This window comes from Ambystoma mexicanum, chromosome 1p (assembly GCF_040938575.1).
Source record: "Ambystoma mexicanum isolate Mex_15411 chromosome 1p, UKY_AmexF1_1, whole genome shotgun sequence".
NCBI classification, from domain to species: Eukaryota; Metazoa; Chordata; class Amphibia; order Caudata; family Ambystomatidae; genus Ambystoma; species Ambystoma mexicanum.
Window position 1 is genome coordinate 1,181,865,427 of NC_090921.1, and position 15,636 is coordinate 1,181,881,062.

Sequence of the window (15,636 nt, forward strand, 5' to 3'; positions counted from 1 at the left end):
AAAAATACACGAACATGACATTTCCTCTTTCAGATGGGGATTGCCACATGCAAAACAGGCAATTTGTGACGCAGAACAGGGCATGCAAACCTCTGCAGTCATTTCTTTAATAGGACATTGTGTGGGGAATTTCGTTTATACCACCCCCGTTTGGCATATGGCATCTATTACAAATAAATAGAAAAATAAGATTAACTTCAAGAGTAGTGCACCTACCAATTTCAACACGTATATTAAAGAATACTAATTTATAAATATATAGGTGATATTATAAATATTCCCCTTACAAGAAGAAATATTAAGTTATTAAAAGAATGTTGAAACGTACACAGTACAAAACATACATAAACAGGCTGATGGGACAAGTCACAGAGAACAGTAACATAAAGGCTGCAAATGTATGAAATTGGAAATGGAATGTAGTAGCACTAATGTGCTTAGCAAATTGTGTTTCTATACACATTGATTTCTGACGGTATACAAGATATAACAAGCGGTCACATTTCAGGTTGTAACCGGTTCCACCAGAATAATCATCCACAACTTTAAGTAGAGATGTAGTGGGACAGCTGGGTTTGGATACATATTCAAGAATATCACCTGTATATGCTGATATTTCTGGTTCCACATCGTTGATTTGGACATGAGATATACCGTTATTTTGTCTAATGAATTATCACAAATGTTCGATAGGAAGGACAAAATGGTTCAGGGAAAGAGGGTGGCCTGGACATTTACCTTTCACGTTAAATAAGGAAAATACAACAATATTGTTAGTGAAGGCGCAGGTCGTGAGAGAGGTCCATGAAATGCTATCCAATGGATTCAATTTTAGTCCAGTTGCAGCCATGTTGGAGCTCTCATAGCAAGTAGCCAATTGACTCTGCAAGATGCCTGCTCTCCATCCAGAGCAAGTAAAGCAAGCTGCTCGGGCGCAGGTCGAGCAACATTCCTATTACCACACACAACCTGCCTGAACTTAGATCAACCAAAACATTCTTTAATAAAAAGCCATTTGATCACTCTTTAAAAAACATAGAATCAAAGTGTCAAGTCTATTTGACAGAGTTTTAGTTACAATTGTGCATTCAGTAGTAATGAATGTATCAGGTCGATAGTTTTGGCATGACTGCAACCTGTACCATATTTAGGAATCAGGGTAAGTAAAGCTGCGGAAAATGTACCAGATAAGACATATAATACGTACAATTCGAAAACATGGTTCATGTTTCATGAGCAATTAGTTCTGAGTGTGTGCTGTAAAAATCAACATTAGATTCTGAGGTGCTCTTGCCCTTCCCTAAATCATAGGCACCCCTAGCCACCTCTGCCAAAGTTATATATAACATATACAAGCAGTACTAGGTTAAGATGATCTGCAGCAGAGCACTTACATTCAGACAAAAAGAACTGGCTATTTCCATGGATATATCAGAGTCAGGGTATTACAATGCTTTATAATAATATTTAACATCTGAAATGAATGTGCATTGTGTCCTTTTTGTATTTTAAAGTGAGGCGAGGAAAGTCCTTTCTTTGTTAGACCAGATGTTATTGAATGACCGGCTGAAATGTAATGTAGATCTCTTGGATCCCCTGCTGACGAGAGTATTGAATGCTATCTGATCCACAAACCTAATCCCTATAAACTGGAGTCATGCTTAGATCGATCCCGGTTTCAAGAATGGCTTTAGGAGCTCTTCAAAATCCTACTGACCACGTTTCTCTGCTTGACGACCACTTTAAAATATTTAATACATAACACCAGCCAATTGGGCTCCCACTGATAATATCCATGAGAAGCCGCCAGGTACTTAAAGGCGGAATTAAGTGCTAATGAGCAGACACTGAAAACCTACCTCTTGCTACTGAAGTATTGGTGGCCAAGCTCAGTGTACTTGGCTTTCATGGACCTAACCTTGGCACTTAACATGGTCAAAAGGCTGTGGTTGGGGCAGTCCTTAATAATAATTATAATAATAATAATAATAATAATAATAATAATAATTTGGCATTTATATAGCGCTGCGAAACCTCAAGTATCTGAGCGCTGCTTATTATTACCCACGGTGTGTGGTGCTCATTTATCGACCTCGGAAGGATGAAAGACTGTGCCACTTGACCAGTTTAGAGGAGTTAAACCTGCCCTTCCAACTTCTGATCATTTTAAAATTGCTCAATCAGCAAACCTAAGCTAAAGTTAGACTTCGCCTTGATTGTCAATGTACTGACATCTTTTCAGTGACTGGGGATGTTCCTCTGGTTGGTGTGATGCCAACTCCTTTTGAATTTCTGCAGAAAATCCTTACAAGCGAGGCTGGTGAGGAAAGGTTTGGCTATGTCATGGGTAGAGGGTTGCCAGTACCCCTTCTAAATCTTACCAAGATGCACTCCCACCTCTGCAAACCAACACCACACTAGATGGCTCTCCATGGCTCTCCATGCATAAGTGTTCTCTCCTTAAAAGTCTGCTCCTTGTCCACAAATCTATGCAGCGTCGTACCCCTCTCTCTCTTTTGCTAACTGCAATCCTCTCTTCTCTCCATGTCAAATCCTGTAATCCTCCACTCTCCTCAACGTCTACATTCCATACTTTCCCTGTTACTCTTCCTGCTTTGCTCTTTCTCTCTGCTCACCCATTCCTCTGGAATGCTCTCCCACCTGACTTTAAATCCAGACCATCAGTGGAATTGTTTAAGACCAGACCTGAGCTCCACTTAGAGGCCAAGAAAGGGATGTCTTCCATCCCCTCATTCAGTTCACCAACTGCCCCAGCCTATTCCTCATGTAAATGTGACCCACTTACCTGCTGGTTGTAAATGTATGTAATGATCACACGTCATGACAGTAGAGTCTAATTGTTCTTTATAATTATATATGATTTTAGTGGGTGTCCCCAGATTGTGTCCCATTGTTCTGCCCCTACATAAACTGCTCTAATCTCACCCAGACATCCATAGTTCTATGATATAGATGCAGAGAGGGTTCTTTAGTCAGCATTACTGTTATCACCGGATGCTCAATGGCTTTGGTGGCTATTTTAGTTAGATGAAGCAAGAGTTTCTTCTCATGGTGAATACACAATCTCGCTGCTCCAGAGAGCTTCTAACTTCAGCCCCGGCCAAGCTGCTCAGCGAGCTTAAGCTGGCACGCTGATGTTGATTTACATGCAGGTAGGATTTCACAATCAATGTCATTCATCATGAGTTCTCATCTTTGCTTCACTTCTGCCTTTTCTTTTAGTTAGACGGGTCTTTCATCTTAAAAAATGAATATGCAATCTTCCCTCTGGGTATTTTCCAATTCATTACTTCTTTGAAACAAAAGTATCATCCCCTACATTATTATATGAAGAAAATATGTCTTGTCAATTATAGAGCCCTGGGTTCAGGGGTCTATTTTGCAGTCTGCTGTCCACACCCCTCATCTTTCAGGTATTCTACTCAGACAAAATCACAATATTTATCACCTGTCCCAGGGGGGTGTTGAAAAGCTCCAACCAAGCCAAAAAACAGCCTCTATTATTGTGCAATTCCCAGATCCACAGAGCAGAGTTTTGCATTCATAATTTTGGAGACGCTAGGAACACATTAACAATAACCAAACCTGATGGAAATGTCAAGATTCCAACAACTAGCTCCTTGGTGACAATTAACAACTGGTCCACATAAGATCTGTTTTCGTTCAAGCTGAAGGAAGAAAAGACCACCCTTCACCTGATGAAAGTAATAAGAGTCAAAAAGGACACAGGAGAGCCCTACCAGGCACCATTGCATCAGCACACATTGACATTCCCCGCACCCCTTTAACAACCTTCATAAACAATTTACCACAGACAGGGATCATGTCTGGATAACTTAAATACTCCCACATGTACTCCTCTTCAGAATGGCAAATCTTCACCCAGAGGAAAGGAGCAAGGTATAGCATCCAATTATGTCAAGGTAAGACAAACGATACTTGCCCCAGACAAGAAAAAACTCCCAGAAAACATTCTGGATAAGTGGCATTAAGGTTTCAACCCTTTCCACAACCTGGAAACAACATTGCTTTCAATGTGAGATGGCCTACTCGTCATGGCGACGGTTTATTTCACTGCTTCAAAATCAGGGTTTCTTTATAATGGTTACATCGCAACACAGTATCTATTGATGTCACCCCCATACCCAGTTTGATTGCACTGCTGAGGCAACCTCATCATCTCTTTGTAGGCTCTTAACATCATAGAGTCTGATTTTGAGTTTTGGTGGCATATGATTTAGCCAGAATCTAACTATCAAGTCTTGCAATGCAAATCAGAGTGGCATTTCATGTCTGAGCATGCTTTCAAAGGGTGCTCGTTTCTTTGTTAGTTTCTGGTATAACCAAAACAATTTCAAATGAGATTTGGGGTTAGTTTATGTAGGACTCACCATGGACGCATCATCACAGTGAACTCATTCCCATGAAGTCCTATGGGACTCCAGGCGAATGAGGATTAACATGTTCCGGCACCCAGCTTCCCGATCCGCCGGGTTTCTAATGTCCCGGTGGCACCGGGAATCCAGGTGCCAGTCAAATGTTACGAATCCGGTAGCACTGGCAGGGTTACCGTCAGACTTGTAATAAGTCCCAGTGAGCAGGTTCATTCAGCAAGATAGTGGAGGGAGGAGTGGTAGCTAAGATTCCAGTGGCAACTACTCTACAGATAGTGATTGTTCAATGTTTGTATTTCTTCTCAGGAGGGTCCCTTCCGTGACACTGAGTACCAAGTCAGAGGTGGTGCACTTATTTACAAAGGCTCTGTGAGGGGTGTCATCCTCTTGTCCATGTGGCACCATTTCTGTAATGGGAGGACATATGTAGTGCCCTGTGTTGAATGGGTGCAAGTTCCATGCACTATTGTCACAATAGAAGGCATAAGACACAGCTTGATGCTCTTCTCCTTCCCACAGGTATAAGCTGCCCTGAGAACAGTCATTACGAGGTCTGTGCATCAGGATGTGGTAAGACCTGCAGCGACCTCTTCACTCCAGTGGGCTGCAATTCTAACTGCAAGGAAGGCTGCGTGTGCAACGATGGATTCCTGCTCAGCGACGATCGGTGCGTTCCCATCGCCCAATGCGGCTGCATGCACAATGGATTCTATTTCAAAGTTGGGACAATATTTTACCCGGATAAGAACTGCAACCAGCAATGCACCTGCAATGATCGTGGTGGTGTGGAGTGTAGAGCCTTTGCTTGCGGCCCCTATGAAGCCTGCAAGGTGGTTAGTGGTAAGAGAAACTGCCATCCGATCGGGTATGCAACGTGCTCCGCCTCTGGAGACCCCCACTACTTGACATTTGACAAGGTCCATTACGATTTCCGAGGCAACTGCGCCTACACCCTGGCCCAAACCTGCTTCAACAAATCCAAACTGGAAACATTCTCGGTCAAGGTGGCAAAAGAAAAATTGGGCAACATGAAAGTTGCAGTGACTAAACAGGTAACAGTCGAAGTCTATGGGGCCACCATCATCCTTATGCAGAACAAGCCATGGATCATCAAGGTAAGGCGGCATTAAGCCACTGCATCATTTTAACATCGATACATCAGAATTGCTATTAATTTATGAGTGGTGTTTGCAAACATATAACATTTCGCACAATTGAGGGGTTACACTTGCCAGTTCAGGTCTTTAAGACTACTTAAATGCTGCAATGCAAAGTACTGCATAGAGCATAAGGTGACCGCCTGTGGCATGGTGTGCTGCACTCTAACACATATCCATAAAACTGATAGTTAACTCTATAAACAGTGCTTCTGACCTGTAATTCCAGAAAACACATATCATATATGCTAATCATGTCATTCAATTTCATAGGGATGTACCTGTTTTCTATTACATTAGTTTTATTAGGTTGAAAATGCCCCCCTTTTCAGCATGTTGGTCAAAGCCCAAAGGTGCAATGTTGTCAACTGTATGTAACAGTCATCTGTCCTCGTATTTGAATACCAAAGTTCCCCAAAAACAAGATAAAAAGCGATGCAGCCAGTGCACTCTCCCATGTTCCCTCGGCATTGACTATGCTGGGCAGAGTAGATGGCAATTCTGGCATCTGGAGAGCTCAAGGTTGCAGACCCCTGCTCAAGGGGAACACTGTGTGATACGAGACATTGCACACACCGTAATGTTATTCCAGCCCTGAATAACATCATGTTATGATCACTGACTAACCATTCTCATATGCAGTTCCTTTGGGGTCCCCCTATACATGGTCATGGTATGAGCATGGAACATGCCATGCGTATTCTTAGGAGATGGTCGGCTGCAACCCCTTCTAATTTCTCATCCCCTGGTGTACGTTTACATTGCTTTTGCTGGAGGAGAATGGTGTTACAATTCAGCAGTTACAACTAGGTATTTTTCATTATGTTCATCACGAACTACATACGTACTTCATTGACACCCATATTCCAACATGAAAACGTAGCCCTTCATCCCTCTTTGCTCATGAACAGGGACGCCAAACGTCTTACTTCTTGAGGGCGAGTCGAGGCTCAAGTGCCAAGAACCTTGCTTTTAATTTCATAACACATAAAACCAATGTTTGAGGCAACATTCTTTGAATGTTATCCAGGCCATATGCCCGTTACACCAGCCCTCTTTCCTGACTGGAAAAGCAAGGTTGGGCCCAGCAGAAGATTGCATCTTGTCGCTGTGGCCCTTAATGGTTGTGCAACGCTTTTGGCTAGGTGAGTTGGGATGTTGTGGTGCTTAATCAGTGTTGCATTCTTTGGGCCTTCTTGCTACTCCCAGCTTCTTGTGCTGTAATAACAGAGAGGTGAACATGATGCTACACTGGGGCACAAAGCTGGGTGAGCAACCGCCCCTGCATTGTCTGGGGAATCTCTTAATTCGAAAGTAGGAGCTGGTCAAAATTGGTCCAATAAGTAGCCCTTTTACTGAGAGGTCAGCTATGTTAACCATCAGCGGCTTGGTAGCCAAAGCATGCCCTGCATCCATGCCCATTCGCCAGGCTCAGTTAAGTGCTCACAGCGAGGATGGCATTGGTCCTGGTATTCAAACTTCCTGACTGGGTTCAACAAACAGCACATTGCTGTTAATGTGTTTTGTTGAGATCTGAAAGGGCATTTGGATCGTGATACCAAAGTCAAGATCATTTACATTTTTGAAAGGTTAATTGACTTGCCTTTTGACACATTTGATTGCAAACATTTCCAGGACCTTCTTTGCCAGAGCAGGGTCTGTCGTGCATGTATCGTATGAATCTTCTTGCTTACTGTTGTATGCATATACTTGGAGACCATTGTCAGGAAATGAAATGAGCTGGGCTTGCTCACTCTTGCCATGTTCTTCTATGCAATGTATGACTGGGACAGATCTGACGATCACCCTTCATGACTGGGACAGATCTGACGAACACCCTTCATGTTGACGCCTTGGTTTTTGGATCCTAAAACTCTGGCTCAGCGCCCGCTCATGTTGGACCCCCTGGAAATGCATTGAATGAAATGGTTAAGATGACCTTGAAGAGCTTCTAAGTCCATGTTCAGAATAACGTCGAATATATGGTTTAGCACGTTCTTAATGACCATAATTTTCAAATTGGACTGGCTGGGGATGACTTGGAGTTCTCTTTCGGAAATGATGGGGAATCAGGTGCAATTGCAGTTGGGCATTTGTTTAACTGGGATGTAAGCCAGAGGTCTGTTGACAAGTGTATCAGTGGCATTTAAGCAAAATACTGCCTCTATAATTGAACCGGAAATCCCTCAGAATATTGGCAAAAATTACATTTTTGGACCTGAAAATATAGAGCCCCATTCCGAGTTTGGGTGCCATTTCCTCCTAATGGAATTATCTCTACTACCATTGGAAATCTCCCTAATTATGGGCTTCTGTTATTCCCCCTTCTGAAGCCGCATTGGACTTCGTTGGGTAATGAAGCTTTCACCACTGGCAGTAAGTAATGCCACTGTTTTTTGGGAGCAAATTCATGCCTACACACAAAGGCAGTTTTACAATTTAGGGGTTTATAAGCCCATAATTACATGTACAGAAAAAAAGGGCAGTGATACTATATAGTTATCATCATCGTCAAACGTTCTTAATTTTGGGTAATGGATTATTCAAGAATACATAAAATACAAAAACAATGAATTAAATGCCATAAAGAAATATAATAAAATAAACATAAATACAAAATAAGATCAGAATAAAAACAGGTTATCTACATTAAGACAAATACAGTTAAAGTTTGCTTTGACATTCGTGCAGATCCTGCTAACGCAGGTTCGAATCCCGGCAGGGCCAAACTCAGCCTTTCATCCTTCCGAGGTTTATAAATGAGCACCACACACCGTGGGTAATAATAAGCAGCGCTCAGATACCTGAGGGTTTGTAGCGCTATATAAATGTCAAATTATTATTATTATTATTAAAGTTCATATTTCTTCTTACAGGTCCATTGCCTCCAAGCTGTAACAAAAAATTCAGAGGCCATAAAAATTTGAGGAATTTGACCATCCACATGGGGAGAGTGCACTGGCTAGGGCTTTTTTGATTTTTTAATAATGAAAAGGACCAATGGGAGACCACCCTCCCAGGACTATTGTGAGGCCGTTCCACACACAGTGCATATGCTTCCGGCAGAAAACGCAGTCACATGTACTCCGGGAAACAGAGCCTACAGGTGCCACCTTCCCCTGTCAAATTCAGCTGGAATGTGATAGCTACGGGTACATCAAAGCATCTCAAGGGGGGGGAGGCACACCTTCCTCCAGCATGGGCAGCCTAATTTAAATATCAATGGCGAATGCATCTGCTTTCATTTGTTCTCCGGCTGGTGGCAGTGCACACCAATGAGAGATAATTGAAGCAAGACTGAAGGGGCTTCGTTGCCGGTAGACAACAGGAAAGGCGGAGCTAACACCCCTTTGGTATGCAATGTGTCAATTTGAAGCTAGTTCCTACCCCTCTGTATGAAAGGCAGTGAAATGCATGTCTGGATCCACTATTTATCATAGGCAAATCCATGCAGAGCTGACCCCTTTCAGAGGGGAGACGTATGTGGTTTGGGGGAGACAGGAAGTCTGCTCCCAGCACAAACTTCAAGGGAACCCTGCGCTTTAATCACAGGTCACAGACAGCTCAGTTAACCAGAGAGACACTTTGATCTACAACAGGCAGGAAGATGGGAGGGACTTTGGTATATGTTGCCACCCCGTTCTCTGCCCTGTTGCAGAGCACTCTGGTCCTTGACTCATGCATAACAGAAGATTGTTGGTGGGGACCCAGGATTGGGCCATTATGATGGGCTTAGCCTGCTCCGATCACTGGGGCCCATTTGGCTTTAAAAGAGGGCAGAACCCCTCACTTAGCAGATCATCTGAAGACTTTGACAGGAGAAAAAAGAAGTACTCATTTGGACCCAAGCTGAAGGTACAGTCTACCTTACATCTTCCACCAGTGAAGGAAGGCCAGGAAATTCAAGAGGAACAAGGAAGCAAGATCTCTCTCCAAAACATCTCCCAGGGAACAGAGGGAGTTTCCGGACTCAGAGGACCAATCCAGCATCTCCAGATCCGGTACCCATCCAGCACATAGCATGCCCTGTTAGGTTCTGCCAGCAAGCTTCCTAGGTGAGAAGTCCCAGAGAGTACCTTTACTAAGGACAAGGCCGTTGCCTGCAAACACTCTCCTGAGCTTTGGCCCGTCCACCTTGTAAGAACAATACGGGGTGTACCAAGAAGCCTGGAGGAGTGCCAAAAAAGCATCATCCAGTATCCATCTTTTAAGGACATTTTCGAGACAGACGAGTCCTTTAACCGCATCCAGCTGCACCGCTGAATGTTGTCATGCCACAGTCCCCGAGCTGCTGGGCCGGACAGTCTGCAGACGTCCGTCCAGCCTCGCTCTTGCCGAGCTGCTTGCTGCCTGGTACCGCATCTGTCTCCCACCAGTAACTCTGTCTCAAGGGCTGCAAAGCGCCCTGGAATGCATAGACGCTGTCAAACACCAAGAACTTCTTCAGCACCAGTTACATTGTGGTTCTGCTCCCCTTGTATTTCTCTGAAGGCCCCTAAAGACAGTTACAACCCTTTGCCTCCTTGGTGCTGAAATCAAATAATCTTGAACAGTAAGACTGATTACTTTACCAACTACCCTCCTATCAGTATCCAGAGTGCATCCATTTCCTTCATGAAACTGTCTGTCCTTTGTGTTCCTTTATAGGGTGGGTTGCATTTTGTGGTGTGCTAGAACTGTCTGTTGTAGTAATAATAAAGTAGATATTGTTATACAACCTTGACTAGACAGTCCCTTTTATCATTAGGTAATAATTGTGTTTTCTCTGTGTTGCAACTAACCAACGATCCACAACACTCTTCATATTTTCTTACATTGCACTGCCCTGGAGACAATCATCTTCTAACTCCTGTGTGACCACTTCTTCACTATCCTTTAGAAAAACATGCCCTCTCTGCAAGCACCTCTCTGCTGTAGTTGCCCATGGATCGTTCATTAGTCTCCCACACTTCATAGGTTACACCTCCTCTCTCAGCAAGATGATCTCCATCTTTTACTCTTCCTGCCACTGATAGTACAAAGTAATTTTCTCTTTCTTCTCCTTCATCCACTGTTGTTGCCCACTGGCTCTCCAACAATAGCTAGTGACTGGATGGCACTCCACTCCCTAATGCTCAACCTTTTCAACAACTGTTATCTTCCTCCCATCTTCCTTTGACCTCCCCATTCTCCACTCCCCTATCTCAATGCATCCACAATACCACATGCTGGCATTTCTCTTTCATAGTGCCTTACATTCCTGATTGTAAGACCACCTGACTCACTATTCACTCAACAAGAACCCGCCTCTGTACTCTGATCCTCATTAAACTAACCATTGCTTAAGCTGCCTCATATGACTTTGCCACCTATTCATTTTGCACTTACAAAGTATTCAATTGTACCATGCGCACGCTCTTCAAATTCCCTTGCCCATTCCCCTGAGCCCACTTTAACTCATCACCTCAGTATGGGACGCCTAGCTATGCTGCACTGCTTTCTCTTTAAGGTTTCACGTCTGGAAATCTATGCATGGGGTATGTCCCCAGATAACTCTGTATCCCACACACACCTGAGATCCCAAACCCTCCTCAACCTTTATGTTCCCTGTCCACCCTCCATGGTGTCCGGCTTCCTTTCCTTTCCTTCTTCATTCCGGCTCATTCCATCGGAATTCAGATCCCCGCTGAATGTATGACCACTATTTAGGGTTTTCAGATCACCATAACAATGCATGCTTTCTCTTGAAGGAGCTCGCAAGGACAACAGTAGTCTCACTCCTTCCTTCTGAACATCTTCCCAATTCACACTTGTATGAAATGGCATATTAATTTACACGTTGAAACTCTATGGGTCTATGGCACTGCCCTGGAGTCAATTACCTACTACCTATGTGACCACTGCTTCATCATCTGGTGGGCTTGTGTCATAATCTGTGCTGAGGCCTGATTATGGCTATGTGTTTTATGATGTCACTGACGTTCTATGTGGAGTGTTGAGGGATGTTTGGAGTGCTGGGTTCTACTAGGTCAGTTGGACCTAATGTGCTGGGCTGGATGGGTGTCCCAGTGCTTTCTCTACTTGCTAACTAGAGAAATAAACCTACATGTAAACTACTTACCTTCTGGTGTTCCAGTTATGTGAAGGAGGCTTAGTTTACCACACCAGCGACTATGATGGTTCCTGTGCTGCTGGGAAGGGGCAGCTGGTGAGAAGCGCTGCCTTCCAGGGAGACATCCATCAAGCAGGAAGAGAGAAATAAACCTACAAGTAAACTACTTACCTTCTGGTGTTCCAGTTATGTGAAGGAGGCTTAGTTCACCACACTGGTGACGAGGATGGCTCCTGTGCTGCTGGGAAGGGGCAGCTGGTGAGAAGCGCTGCCTTCCAGGGAGAAATCCATCAAGCAGGAAGAGGCTGCAGGCCGAGCGGTGCAGTGGAGGTCCAGGTCGGGGTCCAGGTTATGGATCTTCAAAGTCCAGTTGTCAGGCGGCCAGAGGTGGTGGTGGCCGTGCCTATCCTGCTAGCGGGACAGTGGCAGAAGGCAGCAAAGGTGCAGGATTGGTCCAGTGGTTCCCATTTGACCAGGCAGGACAGCTGGGATTGCTATTCCAGGCAGGCTGTCATAAGGCTGAGGTTGCCGCTGCTGGCGAGGACAAGGTGAGCCCGTGCGCTGTTGGAGGTTTGTCTCGGCACGGGTGGACAATGGGCCAGCCTCAGGTTGTAAAAGGCTGAGGGATGAAGGTTGCAGATCGCCAATCTGGCGTGCCGTGGTGCCGGTGGCCGCGTTCAGGTGGCAGTTGGTGGATGCTTCATGGCGTCCAGTAGGCGGGCTGCGTTATTGCCAAGTTGCGGGCCTGTTGCAGCCAAGTTGCACTTGGTGGCACAGCCGAGGGGGCTGAGATGGTGAAGCGGGAGCAGCGTTCAAAAGGTGCTGGGCTGCTGGGGACTATGCTGGAGAGTGGAGGTGTTTACAGCTTTGCGCTGAAGTTGGAAATGATGACGTTGGGCAAATGTGTGCGTGCATTCCAACGTATACATTTGGAACACAACATTGCATGTGGAGGAAGCGTTCAGTCGGAACGCAGCGCAGTCATAGAGAGCGAAGTCCAGCAGGCTTTCCGTATGTTTACTGGGAAGCTGGGTACACTTGCTGGTATGGAGGAGCATGTAGCAGGAGTGACAGGCATGAGAAGTGACTGTTAGGAAAGATTCTCTTTACTGCACCTTTCCTTCCATCTTTATGGAAGCCCCAAACTGTTTGCTTTTATTTTTCAATCTGACCTGTACTTTTTGCAGTGCAGTGTAGCCTTAAGCTTCACTGTACTGGCCTTTGCTCACATGTTATGGGGAAACTGATATGTCCTTAAGGCTATCAGTACTGGGAAACAGTGTTTCCCTTAGTCTTGTGACTGTGTTGCTACTTGTGGTTACTTTTGTATCACCTGTGGTAACATTTTCTCATTGCACACAGCAGCTTACACTGCAGTGCAATGGGGTTCATTTTTGTTTTGCCCTAGAGTAACACTCAAAGGATAGTTTGTTTATTCTGAGGTGCTTAACAGATGGGCTGGTGGCAGCAGTGACTTTTCCCCACTTTTTGGGGAATTTTGTGTTAGCTTAACCGCATTTACCGCGTTTGGCTACTTACTGTGGCTACTGGCCAAACATGGCCGTGCCACGAGGATTTTCTCCCATTCTTTTTGCATCTTGTTGTTTTGCCTTCTTCCTGGCCTCAGAGGCCATAAAGATCCTTATAAGGATTCCAGTGCCCAGGAAAGCAGGAGCTTTTGGCGAGCTATTGGAGGGCTTTGTGTGTTTGCAGGCAGGATGTGGGTTGGGTCAGTCTGACCCCAATCCACATCCTGGTTTCTGTGTGTCTGAGTGGTATGCATGAGTGTTCCCGCCAGTGGACCTGATTGGACTCCTACCTGGCTTTTAGGCTAAGAAGAGGGCCCCTGCATGCAATTCTCAGAGATCCTGGAAGAACCTGAAGGAGCCAAGAATCCGTCCAGCTGAGAAGACCCACAAAGATCCCTGTAACCTGTCTGAAGGAGGCCTGGCAACCTACTTCTGCTGTAGTCCTGGTGGAGCCCTGTCTGTCTCTTGATCTCCAGTAGGCCTGCGAAAGTGCTACGACCCCTGGATTGGAGGGACCATCCATTCCCGAAGCCTACTCGGTGCCCAATGCAAAAACCACCTTCAGAAGTGCCTGGAAATGGTCCTGTGGCTGACCAGCTTAGTTTTTGGGCTACCGGGTTATCTTCGTTGCCGTTCTGAGTTTCTGCCTGAATTTTGGTACACCATCAACTGCGACTGCAAAGACACCTTCTGAGAAATTTCGGCATCCTAGCACCAAGGAGACTCAGGAAAGACCGGAAAGTCCGACCGCGGCTACTGAGTCCTGCTGCATCGCTGTGCGCTGTGTGCACGGTCCGAAACCTGCTTTTCTGACCCACCACCAGTCCCAAAAAGGGCGCTGCATTGTTTGTTTCTGCATTTCTTCATCAAGAGTCCTTGCACCAGCAAAAGATCCTAACCGGATAATCATTCGAACCTGCAACCCATGAAAATCGTGGACTGCGGAATTCAGTGGGAAAAGCAAGCCAGGACACCCTTCCTTTGTTCTGGAAAGCCTTGGGAGGATTCGGAGTGAGGGGGGTAATTTATTGAGTTTTTAACACACCCTTACACTCCCATTGTAAGTCAATGGACTTACAATATCCTTTATCTTAAACCTATTGTCTTTGCCAATACTTGCCTTGGCAAGACTTCTAACTGTTGGGGGGAATTTTGGACTCTGTTCATCTGAAACCCTAGCTCTAAGAAGCCATCACTGGACCCCAGAGACCCTACCTACATCTTCTCCTGCCTCCTGAGTGCTGTATCTTTGTATCCAGAACAATAGGGCACAAGGCCCCAGGCAACTTAGGGTTGGACAATATTAGTTAGGGGTTAATTCTCTGTGGATCTTTTTGTGTTTAATACTCATCTGTTAATTCCCTTGCAGGAGTATCTTGAGTTGTATTATGCACTTGAACCTGTGATTGTATATATGTATTTTAGTTTGATGGTATTGGTTGAAAAGTCTACATGCTTGTGTTCATTTTTCTTATAGTGTTTTTGGCCATAATTAAATAACTGTATTTTTATACATCCTGTCTAAGGGTAATTTGTGACTCCCATTGTGTGACCTCATTGTGGACCCTTTACAATCTCACCCCTCTGAAGATCTTAGCCTAGACCGCCGCTCACTGCTACCTTAAACTGGTTTGGCTACAGCTTCCCAGAGTTGCCCCTGTCACAATATAGGTTGGCCTTCTATACATTTGTCCACCAGGCCAGAGTATAGGAAATCAGTCTTAACAGTGGCGCCCGGAAGTTTAAGGGGAGTTCAAAAGTGCTGGTGGATACAGCGGGGAGACGACAGTGTGGACTGGAGCTCACCACAGTAATGGGGGCGAATGGTCGGGACAGTGGACAGGGGAGCGGTGTTCAGCAAATAAGTTCGGCAAGCACCAGTGACTGTCTGGTGGATCTTCCGGCGGCGTATAAGAGATTGAGGCATTGGGTCGGAATCTTAAGGCATCGTACAAGAGATTGAGGCGTGGCAAGGGTTGGAATCTTCTTTTGAAATGCTGCATCAAGTGCCTTGTGTTTGATCTGAATTTGAAAGTGTTGGATCCGGATTTGTGGGGTCTTTACAGGATGAAGACCTTCAAGGTGGTGGTGGTCTAGTCACAGGTAGGCGTTGAGGGAGGCCTGTGTTGTAATAATGTTGTTTTGTATATGTAGTGGCCTCGGGGTTAGCAGATGTATGGGTGTGGGCCTGGGTCGTGTAGATTGTTTAAGGCCTGTTATAATGTATTGTAGGCTGTTGTCTTCATGTGGTGGCCTGTTATGTTTAGGATTTCCAGTGGGGTGTTAAACGCACTGGAGGGTCCGGGGTCATGAATTTGCTGTTTACATGGTTATTTTCTTATGCAGGGGGGGTGGTTTAGACATTTCCTGCGTGGATATTTCTTGCGGGGCAGGCGACTTATTGTTGTGTTTTACTGTTCCTGCAAAGCGGACTTGAGGGTGCG

The 15,636-nt window shown here is 45.1% G+C and overlaps 1 protein-coding gene across 1 annotated transcript in view; it reads left to right on the forward strand.

Moving 5' to 3' along the window:
• Positions 1-15,636, forward strand: part of LOC138570873 (IgGFc-binding protein-like) — a 211,652-nt gene that overhangs the window by 165,080 nt on the left and 30,936 nt on the right. Inside the window, exon 7 of the mRNA XM_069649156.1 lies at positions 4,935-5,530. Within this exon, the coding sequence (XP_069505257.1) occupies positions 4,935-5,530 (596 nt within the window). The remainder of the gene's footprint in view (positions 1-4,934; positions 5,531-15,636) is intronic.